The sequence below is a fragment of the Paroedura picta genome, chromosome 7 (genome assembly GCF_049243985.1).
Source record: "Paroedura picta isolate Pp20150507F chromosome 7, Ppicta_v3.0, whole genome shotgun sequence".
Taxonomy (NCBI): Eukaryota; Metazoa; Chordata; class Lepidosauria; order Squamata; family Gekkonidae; genus Paroedura; species Paroedura picta.
This window is the reverse complement of record NC_135375.1, coordinates 5305573-5317848: the sequence shown is the minus strand read 5'-3', so window position 1 is coordinate 5317848 and position 12276 is coordinate 5305573. Positions and strand designations below refer to the sequence as shown.

Sequence of the window (12276 nt, the reverse complement as noted above, 5' to 3'; positions counted from 1 at the left end):
CTCTTGTGGCGCAGAGTGGTAAGGCAGCCGTCTGAAAGCTTTGCCCATGAGGCTGGGAGTTCAATCCCAGCAGCCGGCTCAAGGTTGACTCAGCCTTCCATCCTTCCGAGGTCAGTAATATGAGTACCCAGCTTGCTGGGGGGTAAACGGTGATGACTGGGGAAGGCACTGGCAAACCACCCCGTATTGAGTCTGCCATGAAAACACTAGAGGGCGTCACCACAAGGGTCAGACATGACTCGGTGCTTGCACAGGGGATACCTTTACCTTTACTTTATTGTCTATATGTTGTTACCTGCCACGAGCCTCATGGGAGTGGCGGGGTATAAACTGAATAACAGCAACAACAATAATGCCACAGCAAGAATGCCACATGGGGAAATGACGGGGAATGGGGCAACCCCACAAACAGATCAGGAGACGGCAAGCCCAATACATTTGGTGTTACATCCTGAGAACCTTGTCCGTTCTCATACCCAAATGCACTTCTGCCAATTCAGGGCACCAGAGGACCGCACCAACGCAAGCCACAACGGGGATCCCTCCTGACCCCCCCCCCGCCATCCCTCTGTGGGGCCCTCTCAGACGGGGGAGGACAGGTGCTTCCCTACCTGTAGAATGAGCAGGAAGAGGAAGTAGGCGTTGGCAAGCCGCTGGAACTGCTCAAAGAGGTTGAGAGGCAGGAAGGTGAGCAGGTTGTACTTGGCAGTCTTGATGGAGTTTTTCTGGGGGGAGACAAAGGAGCCAACACAGCCAAGGCTGAGCTCAGAAGGGGAGCGTCCTGGAGGCAGCTCAGTCCCCCCCCTCATGTCTGCCACTCGGCTGTCTGGCCACAAGGAAGGGCCCTGTGGCCGCCCCTGCCTGTGAGGCCAGCATCTGACCCAGAGACCTGGGACCCAGCAAGCAAAGGGGGGAGGGGGCAAGGTGACATTTGCTTCCAGGCCAACACTGTTGGGGATGGGCACCATCCAAACCATGAAGCAAAATGTGTAATGAATTATGCCCTGGCCCTGTTTGGCAAACTGAACTTTTAAAGCAGTTAGTGGGCAGAGCAGGAAGTGGGGGTTAAAGGGAGTTCGATTCCTTTTACACCCCTCCTTTCTATTCCCTGGGAAAGCCGCAAAAAGCCACCCCTGGCTGCTCTGCTGTTTTGGGGCCTCTCTGTGCACTCCCTTTAAACCTTAATGGGGCCGTACAAGACAGCGTGAAAGAGCTGGGCAGGCTGCTCCCCGTAGCTCAGCTTTTCGGGGTTTTTTACATTAAACCCTGCTTAAAAGGACTGTAATTTGCAGAGCCACAACCACTAAGGGACACAAACTGTATGTCTAGTTCATGCCCTCCCATAGACATGATCCTGCCAAGGGGCGGGGCGGGGGGGAGGGAGTGGCACTGAGTTGGTTTTCATACCCTGCTTTTCTCTTCCTTATGGAGTCTCAAAAGCAGCTGACCCTCTCCTTTCCCTTACAGGCACCTGGGGAGGCAGGTGGGGCTGAGGGAGTTCTGAGACTAAGGTCACCCCCAGGTGAAGAAGGCCAGCACCCCTCCAGGGCAGCTTTTTCTCTGCTACAGCCCTTCACGGTACTCACCGCATAGTTAAACTGCAGGTTGAAGAGACGATTGTTGGCGTACAAGTGTCTTTCTTCCTCTGCAGGAGAGAGAGCATGAGTCAGCAGAGCGGGGCAGAGCTGTGAGCCAGGCACACCATGTCCCACTGAGGAGAGGCAGGTGAAGAAGAAGAAGGAGGCATGGGATGGCCGGAGTGGGGGGGGGGATCGTAAAAAAAAAAAGGACTCCCCCCCCATTTCCCCCCAAATGCCTTATTTTAAAATGGGAATATCTTGCCCTGGAGGACTGGCTGGGGAAGGGAGGCCTGCTTGAAATCACTTCTTTTTTGGAGTGCGTGAAATGCTGCTTACAGCAAGGGTCTTCCCACTCGCAGGGTGTGGCATATCAAAGACTTGGGACCCTCTTCCATTTTTCCAGAAGGACTGCGATATTTTGCCCCCAAAAGGGAAGGGCAGGAAACAACTCCTAATCACTATCGTATTCTGTTTCTGAGTAAAGCAGTTCACTCATTCCAGACATATGTGATGAAAACATTTGAGGACCGCCTCCGTTTTTCAAATGGAAAAATGGGGCCATCTGGGGAAACATTAAAAAAACCCTATGATTTTTTCCCCTTTGGAATGAGTAAAGCGAAACACAAGGATTTACTCAAAAGGTGTCACATGAACACTTTTATGCAAGACCATCTGCACCATTAGATAATAATTCTGGTTTTAAAAAGTCATCCCTGAATCCATTTATCCCTTTTCCCATCTTTTTCTAGAGTCCCATTTCTGGGTCATTTTCTGGAAGATCAAATAGACCTTTGCTAATAAGCCCTTTGCCTCTCCGTGACCACTAGTAAGTGTTTCAGGTCTCTTTCAGAGCGCCTGAATCCCACATCTTATCTAAAAGTACTGCCCGAAGGCCTTGGAGTCCGTTCATCGATAGTCTCCAAAATTTCTTGCTGCCACAGAGCTACCAGCCTCAGGCAACTGGCTTGAATCTGTGGATCAACATTTCTTGAAATCCTTCAGCCTCCATCGATGGCTTGAAGGGAGAGTCCTTCTGCCTTAAACTGTTAAAACCCCTGGCCCAGTTCTCACTTAATACATCCCTTATATAGGGGTTTAAAAAGTTACCACCCTGTTTTTTTCTCATCAAATCCATCTGCCTAGGAGAAAATGGATATTTCCCTGCATCCCAGTTCCCAAATGTGGCCAGACCAATTTATTAGTGCAATCAGTAAAGCTGAATGAGAATATCTCTGCTTTGGCTGCCCACATAGTTGGCCTATGGGCCCCAAGTAAATTGATCAAATATTGACTTCATTTTCCCCAACACCTCCTGGGGTAGGGATAACGGCAACACCAGGGATCAAACTACCATCTCTGGCAAAATTTTTGGCTTGAAAGAAGAAATTCTGCCCAGCGAAGATAGTCGACAAGAGATCCATTTCTGGACAGACGAACACTTCCCTCCCTCACCCTCCGGGACACATGAAACTGAGGCTCCTGAGGAAACGGACCTCAGCTCTGGGTTTTGCCTTGACAACTCGTTTTCCCAGGTCCGCAGAGTTAGAAAGTGGCAGGCAGACGTTGTCGATCCACAAAGTGAATCTCCCTAAAGGGTTTTCTGATACTACCCAACACTTGATTTGCCAAAAAATGTAATTGTTCCAGATCCTTTAAAATGGTAGATATTATTGAAGTTAATGCTGTATTGTCCACATTAAGCAAAGAATTAAGCATTGGCCATCAATCACGTTCCGGATCAAGGTCAAGGTTGTGGGATTAACCTTGAAGGCCATCCGTGTCTAGGCCCTGCATATCAGAGGAACCGCCTGTCTCCTTATGACCCACCCTCAGGGCTCTTTGCTCTGTGGGTTTGAATTTGTTGCGGGTCCCCAGCCCATAAGAGGTATGCCTGGCCTCGACCCGGGCGAGGACCTTTTCGGTCCTGGTCCTGACCCAGAGAAATGAGCTCCCAGAAGGGCCAAGGGCCCTGACAGAGCTGTCACAGTTCCACAGGGCCTACAAGATGGAGCTCATCCACCCGGCATTTGGCTGAGGCCAGGCTGTGGAAGATCTGGGGTCCCTCCTCAGGAAGCCCTGAGCATCTAGGGCAGGAGACATCCCTCCCTCCAAGGCTGGCCAGGGGCAGGCCGTTCTGGCCTGTGCTGGACTGGTGGGCTGGGAGGGAACAGAAGGGGGTTATGCTGCAAGGGGATTTGTCACTGTAATTATTGATGTTTTTATTAGAGTTTTATTGTAAACAGCCATGAGCTGGCTTGGCCTGGGACTGGCGGTCAATAGATCAATCATATCTTTATCTATTGTTGTTCTTCTATATATTTCTGAAACAACCTAGGGGGTGGGACGTGTCCAGATGTCCAAGTTGGAATAGGGCCAATGAAGGTGCAGCCAGCTTTGTCCTGATTGGCCCTGCCTCTGCAGCTCCTGCCCTCCGGCCCTGGACTCTAACCTCTTTGCTCTCAGTGCCTGGAGCCAGCAGCAGGTAAGGGGAGAGGGCAAAAGGTCATGGTGGAGGGCCTCCTGACGAGGAGGAGGCCTGCTAGGCCTGGTAGGCTGGGCCTCCTAACTAGGGCCTCCCGGCCTGCTGATTGCCTGCTAAGGAGCTCTGTCCCGTTCCTGCTAATGAGCCGCCCAGCCCCTGCCAGTCCCACTTGATTTGGCTGCAAGCTGCGGCCCAAAGCCACCTTAAGCTGCCTGGCCAGGGGCCAGAGGAGGGGACCCTTTCAGGGCCCGTTCTTAGGAACGGGCTTTGAAGCTAGTCTAATACATAAGATAGATTCAGGTGGATAGCCTTGTTGGTTGTTGGCGGGAAAGCAGAACAAAGTCTGAGTCTAGGGGTCTGAGTCTAGGGGCACCAACAGAACAAAGTCTGAGTCTGAGTCTAGGGGTCTGAGTCTAGGGGTCTGAGGCTAGGGGTCTGAGTCTAGGGGCACCAACAGAACAAAGTCTGAGTCTAGGGGCACCTTTAACGTTTGTTGGTCTTAAATGCTGAGGACTCAAACTTTTTTCTATGAAAAATGAAATTAGAAATTCTATGAAAAAAGAAATTTATATGAAATTAGTCCCTATGCAGACAACCTGGAAGTCGCCTTCCTTTCTGGGGGGAATTAATATAAGCATCCAAAGAGGTCACAGGAATCTTCCTTCCCAAAACGTGGCGGAACAGAGCCTCACAGGGGCCCAGAATGCTAGCGTTGGGGGGGGGGGCTGTGGAAGCCCCCCCCTGCTCATTCAGTGGGAGCAGTTTCTCCACAAGGAGCACGCTGAATTCATCCACCAAGCCACCCGGTCCAGGACCTTGGCCCATTCTGAGATTTCTAATAGCTAATTAAATTCCCTCCAACTGGTCTTTGCTAATATTGACCGTGATCTTCTGATATGTGCAGTATTCTGGTTAGTGTGGGGGGAGGGGGGAAACTGTGCAAGTCCGCCTTATCAGCTGGCTCAGCTGCATCTAAACGTGATGAAAACCTACCAAATTCTTCTGCAACCTAATCTGGTGAATAAGCCTATATTATCTTTGCAAACCATTGATTCATCTGTGAAAAGATTAGCTAATATCCTGATTTTTTTTTGCCATACTCAGAGTTTGTTTCCCTCTTAGATGTACTTTAGATGTTGCATTAGCATCTGTCACCTTATTCCTTAACATTTCCAACTCCAGAACTTTGACTTTTATCTGCTTTTTCCACAACAGAATAACCAGTTACCTCTAGCCAAACCGCATTGTTATTCCTAGTCCAATAAGCCTGGTATGAAATCAAAAACCATCTCACCTGTACTTTAAATCAGTGGCCCCCAACCTTTTTATCACTGGGGACCGGTCAACGCTCGACAATTTTACTGAGGTCTGGGGGAGGGAGGGTAGTCTTTTGCCGAGGGACATCACCGCTGCCGCCTGAGCCCCTGCTCCACTTGCTTTCCTGCCGGCGCCCCTGACTTCCCACCACCCACTGGGGGGCGCTGCCAGCAGCAGCTGCGCAGTGCCAGGCCGAGGGGGAGCCCCAGACACAGCAGCCACTGGAGAGCACCACAGGTGAGCCGGCGGCGGAGTGGCAGGGCAGCCCCCGAGGCAGAGGGCAGGAAGGAGGACAAGGAGGATCCACGGCCTGGTATTATTATTATTATTGTTGTTGTTATTATTATTATTATATAATTTATATCCCGCCTCCCCCCGGTGCCGACTGCTCCACGGACTGGCATTGGGTCGCAGACCGGGGGTTGGGGACCATTGCCTTAAATGACTCTCAAATTGTACCACAATTAAAATATCATTGAATTATTTCACTGACCATATTTAAATGCTTAAGTTACTTATCTACATTTGAACAAGAAAATATTCTGGAACATTCTCTGCTCCCCAGGGAGCCCACATAGCTGACCCTGACGGAGGAGCCTGTTAGAGGGTCAGCAGTGCCTGCTTGCCCAAGCCCGAGGGCCAGTCCGCCCCCTTGGTCAAGGGCAGGGCTGAAGACAGCAGGGAAACCAAGGCAGAAGGGCTCAGGGGGGAAGCTGGGCGGCCAACCTCCAGGAAGCACCTGGACGGCACCTGCTCTTCCAGCTGATGTCCAGACAACCAAGATCAGATCCCCTGGAGGAGATGCCTGCTCTCCTGGATGGACCCCGTGGCCCTGTCCCCCCCCCCCCACTCCATCTCCACTCATTGCCAGACAGCCCTGCCCCACCAGGTTCTGTTAGAGGCCCAGAGGACCTCTTTAACATCCACAGAAGAACTCCGAGTAGCTTAAATCTCACAGAACATCAGGGGAAGATGCCTCTCCCCAAACAAGCTTACCCTCCTAAACAACAAAACATCAAATCAAAGGCTTACTATTTCTAATGAGAGCAAGAAGGTTAGTTGGAGTTGCTTTAATGTTGTGATCTTACATTTTCATGGGTTGATGATGATGACTGATCTACCCACCCTGAGCCCATGGAAAAGGAGGGTTATGATACTGAAGTTGTTGTTGTTGTTATTATTTCCCAACACTGGACAGAAGGAAAGCAGGAGGACAGGGCTGTGGGCTGCTGAGGAGGGAGGGGGATCTTCTCACGGGAGAGGGAAGATCATAGAATCAAAGAATCATAGAGTTGGAAGGGCCCTCTGGGGAGCTCCCTGCTTGCACTTATGGATGTGCAGCCCTTCTAGCCTCCCCTCCTCTTTGTGGCCAGAGCATCACCAGCTACGATGGAGGGAGGCGCTCCTGGGGAAGTGGCCTCTGCCAGGGAGCCGCAAGAGACCTTGCTGTTGCAAACAAGGCCCCAGCAGCTCTGGCAGAAGAAAACGCACGGCATTTCTCTAGCAGCAGTGCACTCCTGGTCTCTGGAGAGGTGAGCAGTGCCTCAATATGCCCCACAAGCCAGAGGTACAGGTGACAAGGCAGGTGCAGAACCTGCAAGCAGCACCAGGGTCTGCTGTTCCCCCTCCTATAAAGTGTTTACCAGGAGCCAACAAACCCAAGAGCCCAGGACAACAGGGAAGGAGCAGCGTGGCTGGGGGCAAGAAACAGGCAGGAAGGGTACGGGAGCCAACCCTGGGCTCAGCACATACCAGTCTGGCCAGAAGCGCAGACCCCCGCCCTCCTGCTCTTGGCCACGCGCTGGTCCCAGGGCAGACTCCAGGATGACAGTACAAGATCCTTGCTAAGGCTACTACAGTCCTAAGAAGGAAAGCTGCCCTCGGTTCCCACCTGAATAGGTGCACAGCAAGAGTCTGTTGAAGCAGGTACATGATGGACGAGCCTGCTCCTGGCGCACGGCGGCAGCACTCAGACTGTGCCTGGGGAAGAATCTCAACCCTCTGAAACAGCCAGCCATGGCCCAGGGTCCGCACTTATTAAAGAGGCAGAGAGAAGAACCCCTGTGGAGAGGAAAGACCTGCTCACTCGCCTAAGCACGGGCCTGCTGCATGGCTGACCAGGAAGTGGCCTTCCGCTGGCCTTCCGCCCAGAGGTCTCCCAAGCCCTCCCTGCCCGTCTGTCCGAGGCCCCCAGCCTCCGTTCTGCACGGGGCCTCCTGAGCCCCAGGAGCATCAGGGCCACCCTCCCTCCTCACCCAGGGCATCCTGCTTTCCCGGCAAGGGGGTCAGAGGGGCTGCTGCTTCTGCTTGCGCCCCCCACCCTTCCCTCTCAGCCATCCTCTCCTGGCCAGGGAGGGAGAAGGCGAGAGGAGCAGCCAGCAGGCTAAGGCTGGGGCAACAGGCTCAGCAGCACAGGGCTGTTAAAGTCGGAGCTGTGGGTTTCCTGTGCTTCTGGGGGGGGGGGAGAACAACAGTTTCTGCCATCAGAAGAACACCCCCCCCCTGCAGTCACATTAGCCACGGTCTCCTGTGGGTAGATTCTCTGGTTCCCCGAAGGTTCTGACGCACCCAATCCGAGGAGATGCACCCAACTGCCCACCTACAGCTGCCTGGAAAAACTTTTTTGCCAATATGCAACATTCAGTCGGGACAAAAACTAATACCTTGGTAGTTGTTAGCTCTGGCAACACAGAGCCCCCCCCCCCCCACCTCCACCCACCCAGAGCACCTTGGCTACTTTGGTGTAGTGGTTAGGAGAGCCAGTTTGGTGTCGTGGTTAGGAGTGCGGATTTCTAATCTGGTATGCCGGGTTTGATTCTGCGCTCCCCCACATGCATCCAGCTGGGTGACCTTGGGCTCAACACAGCACTGATAAAACTGTTCTGACTGGGCAGTGATATCAGGGCTCTCTCAGCCTCACCCACCCCACAGGGTGTCTGTTGTGGGGAGAGGAATGGGAAGGCGACTGGAAGCCTCTTTGAGCCTCCTTCGGGTAGGGAAAAGCGGCATATAAGAACCAACTCTTCTTCTTCTTCTTCTTTTCCCAAGGGCACATCCACCTCAGAAGCAGATCAAATGTACACCTGCTTTGATCTGGTTCCAGAGGTGAAATGGGGGGACAGGGTGTGGCCCCTAAAGGGCTCTGGCTGCTTTCCCATCTGAGTTCTGTGCTGGGAGAGAAGGGGGGGCAGGCCATGGGCAGGGGTGGGTGAGTGGGTGGGGGTTGGGATTATTTTCCTGCACCCACAGAAGTAGTTTGCCTGGCCCCAAACCCAACTCCTGGCCAGCCCAAGCACCAGACTTCCCAGGCTGTTCAGGGTTCACTGTGGTCAGCAGCACGGCCTCCCTGTCCCCCCATTCCCGTGGCTGTGGCCAGGGGCTTTGCCCTGCTCCAGTGTGAGCCAAAGCTAGATGGGCAGGGGCAGAAGGGGGCCCCTGTGCCCCCCCCTGTCAGACCCACCACGTTCAGGGGGGGAGGTTCCCCCAGTCTGCCACACGAGTGAGTCGGGCTGTGGGGAACGAGGGCTGCCTACCAATCACCTAGGCAAGACTGGCCAAGGATGGGGGAGTGGCCAAGGCCGAGGGAGGGGTGGGGGGCACGTGCTTGGCACACAGAGACTCCGTGGCCAGCATCTTCATCAGAGACACTCTGACAAGACCTCTGGGCTGGGGGGGAAGCAGAGTGGTCCCACAGAGGGCTCCGTCCTGCACCTCCCCTGCCCCCATCTGTGCTGTCCGAAAGAGAGTGCCCCCCCTGGCTGAGGGGGGCTCCTTGCACTCAGCTCCTGCCCGCTGCAGACGGGCTGCCTTCGCCCCATGCGTTCAGCAGGACAACAGAGGGACGTTGTCCCTCCCTGCTCCTAGGAAGGCCTTTGCACTTTGGACTTCCCACAGTTTAACGGTGGGTTCAGCTGGGAATGGGGGTCGTAGCCATGAGCCCTGTGCCGGTCAAGGCGAGATATGGACCTTTTAGCGGGACCGCTGACGGCAGGCAGAGTGAGGCAGGCTTCCCTGGGGAAGGGGGCGAAGGCGGAGGCATCCGTCTCCCGCCAGCCAGCCGGTGGGGACGGGCAGTCCCAGCTCAGCTCGCGGTGTCCGTGGGGGCCGCATAAAGAGGGCTGAACTGGTTCTTAAAGGCATCTTTCAGCTTAGGAGCAGCAGCTCAAGCCAAAGGGCTTCATTTCACTGGTGCTTCGCATTTGATCAGCCCGCTCGGTGTCAAGTATTCGATTTCTGGGGTGGCTTGTGGGCAGGAGGGAGGGAGGGAGGGATCGAGTGTCCGGCCCGCCTCTGGCCTTCTCTCCCTCTGAAGGCACCGTGCCACCTCAGAGCGGCAGGAGCGTGGGTCGCCTTGGGGAGGGGCAGAGGGGACCTTAGGGGGCCGTGAGGGAGGGGCCTTCAGGGGAGCCTGGTGGAGGCTCCACAGGGCTTGCTATATGGCTGAGGCCAGGAGGGATACGGCCCCCCTCCGTCGCCTTGGCTCCCCTCACCCGTGGCCTGGCAGACGGGATCAGCTTTATCTCTGAGCCTGCTTTGCAGGGGGGAGCAGGATCGAATAAATAGCATTTGCGTATTTGCCTCTCAGGACAGGCAACAAATCATTGGGAGAAAACCTGAAGTGGGTAACTGATCTGGGAGGGAACTGATTGGGTTTGGGATGCTGGTGACAGAGAAGGAAATCAAGGCCTTAGGGAGCACCTCTTGTGCTCACGCAGCCTAACAGCCATGGGCCACCTCTTGCTGTGGGGAGGTGGACAGGCCGGGCATGAGGACAGTCATGGCTTGGCTCTTATGCAGAGGTATACTGCCTCTGAACATGGAGGCTCCCCCAAGGCCCCAGGGCAAATAAGAGGGGCTTCCATGGGCGAAGCACAGACAAGGCATGTGGGACAGATGGAGGCAAGGGCACCCAATGGCCAGGGTGTTCCTCGTCCCTCCCACCCAGCTGGCCTTCCTCACCAGCGCCTGGAAGCTCTCTGGGCCCCCTCTTGCTCAGGCACTGCCAGGACAGCACTGGCGACCACCTACATCCCAGCGAGGGTCTAGACCTGCAGGAACCAGAGGGAATGTCCGTTGGTGACCGTTGGAGGACCGGGGGAGGGGGCAGGCCCACTACGACTGCTATTGGGGGACTGACCCCATGGCCGGGAACGGGATCATTTGTGTCTCTCCTGGTTCACAGCTAATGTTGATGGTGAAAAAGATGATCTCGGGGGAGAACGCTCAGGCCCAAGATGGACGCACTGTGGGAACAGAGCTGGGAGGAGCCCTCTGGGTCACTGGGTCAGGCCCCTGCGCGATGCAGGGAATTCACAACTGCCTCCCCCCCCCCCCCAGGGTGACCCCTCTTGGGGTCGGAGGAAGACAGAAACCCTCCAGGATCCCTGGACCAATCAGGCCTGGCGGGCAATTCCTTCCTGACCCCTGAGTGGTGATCGGCATCACCCTGGCCACGTGGCGAAGGGCCCACCCAGGCCTACTCAGGCCTCCCTGACCTCAAGCTGCCCTGACCTCGAGCTTCCCTGACAAGAGTTCGTCCAGCCGCTGCCTGATGGCCGCCAGGGCCAGTGAGGGGAGCTCCCCACCTCCCCAGGAAGGCTGCTCCGCTGCTGAACGAGAGGCACTCCGCGAAAAGGCCACCAGGTGAATCTTGGCTCTGCCGCCTACTGTGCCGGAGCCCCGCCCAGTTCAGCACCACCTGCAGCCTCCTTCCTCCAGGCGCTGAACCCTTCCCGGTCCAGGAGAGCCCCCCCCAAGCCCCCCAGGCCTGCCACTTCCCCTCCATCCTGCCCAGGAGGCTGAGTCAGAACTCTTCCGCCAGGCTTTCAGCTGAGGCCAAGTTAACACCTGTCTGCCTACCTGTTTAGGGCCCCACCAGCCATCCGCCCACCTGTCTGTGCGTTTATTCACTCCTAGACCAGCCAGAACTTTTGGGAGAATCCCAACAACTATATTAGGAGCACTGTGAAAGTATCATTGCTGTTTTAATCTGCTGTCATTTATTTAAATTAATTTTGTATTTTATAAAATTTTGTACACTGCCCTGAGCCGCCATGCCCTTCAGGGCCTCCCTCCCTCCCTCCCTCCCCCCTGGCCTGCAGGAGGCCACTGGCCAAAGTTTCCCCAGGACCTGTGGCTTGCTTCCCCTAGCCCACGGGGCTTTGCACTAATCTGCAGAACATGGCCACAGTCAGGAGGAAGCCAGTCTGGCCACACCAGGCTGCCCCAGGGCTTGACCCCCAGCAGAGAAGCCTCACTTGAGGGGGCATTCTGGCTCACCCCAGCCTCTGCCAGGTGCTGCTGCCTCCCAGTCTTTAGGGTCACCTGGTGGCCCCCTGGAGAGGCTGTCTGGAGCCCCTCTGGGCCTTGCCAGGGAGCCGCTCTGGGTCTTGCTGGGCACTTTCATCTCTGGGGCTGGCCAGAAGGAAGCCCCAGCCCCACCTCGCTGTTATGGAACCTTCCCCAGATGCATCAGCCTCCCAAGCTCCTGCTTCCTTGCCAAGGCTTCCCCAGCCTCCCTGGGGCCCAGGGCTTGGCGGCCAGCTCTCCCCCGGGCTGGACGTCTGTAACTGGATTCCGGGGCGGGCTGTGTTGCCGGGCGGCAGGACTTGCACTAGCTCGCCATCCATCGATCGGCAGCCATCCAAGGCCACGGTGTGGCTGAGACTCCAGGCAGCTTCCCACCCCCAACTCACCTGCCGCCCTCCTCTTGCCGACCTTCAGGCCAAAAAGAGGCATCCTGGGGGCTTCTCTCAGCTGGCTCCCAAGACCTCCTGTAGGGCAGAGAGCGAGAAAGGCGCCGTCAGGCGAGACTGCAAGGACACTTCTCTCTCTGCTGCCCAGCCCGCCAGCCACAGGAGGGAGGCGGGAAGCCCACAGCCCAAGGAGGCGGCAGAC

At 55.5% G+C, this 12276-nt stretch overlaps 1 protein-coding gene across 7 annotated transcripts in view; it reads right to left on the bottom strand.

The window, feature by feature from the left end:
- Positions 1–12276, bottom strand: part of LOC143842025 (phospholipid-transporting ATPase ID-like) — a 48846-nt gene that overhangs the window by 29294 nt on the left and 7276 nt on the right. For 4 of the 7 annotated variants that reach the window (XM_077346642.1, XM_077346643.1, XM_077346641.1 and 1 more), the window contains 3 exons: positions 12075–12152; positions 1587–1645; positions 612–725 (listed from right to left, as the gene is read on the bottom strand). In XM_077346642.1, the coding sequence (XP_077202757.1) occupies positions 612–725; positions 1587–1645; positions 12075–12117 (216 nt within the window). In that variant the 5' untranslated portion in view covers positions 12118–12152. Of the gene's footprint in view, positions 1–611; positions 726–1586; positions 1646–7270; positions 7441–10338; positions 10359–12074; positions 12153–12276 lie in introns of those variants that run through there. The other 3 variants (XM_077346639.1, XM_077346638.1, XM_077346640.1) reach the window with 2 other exon arrangements.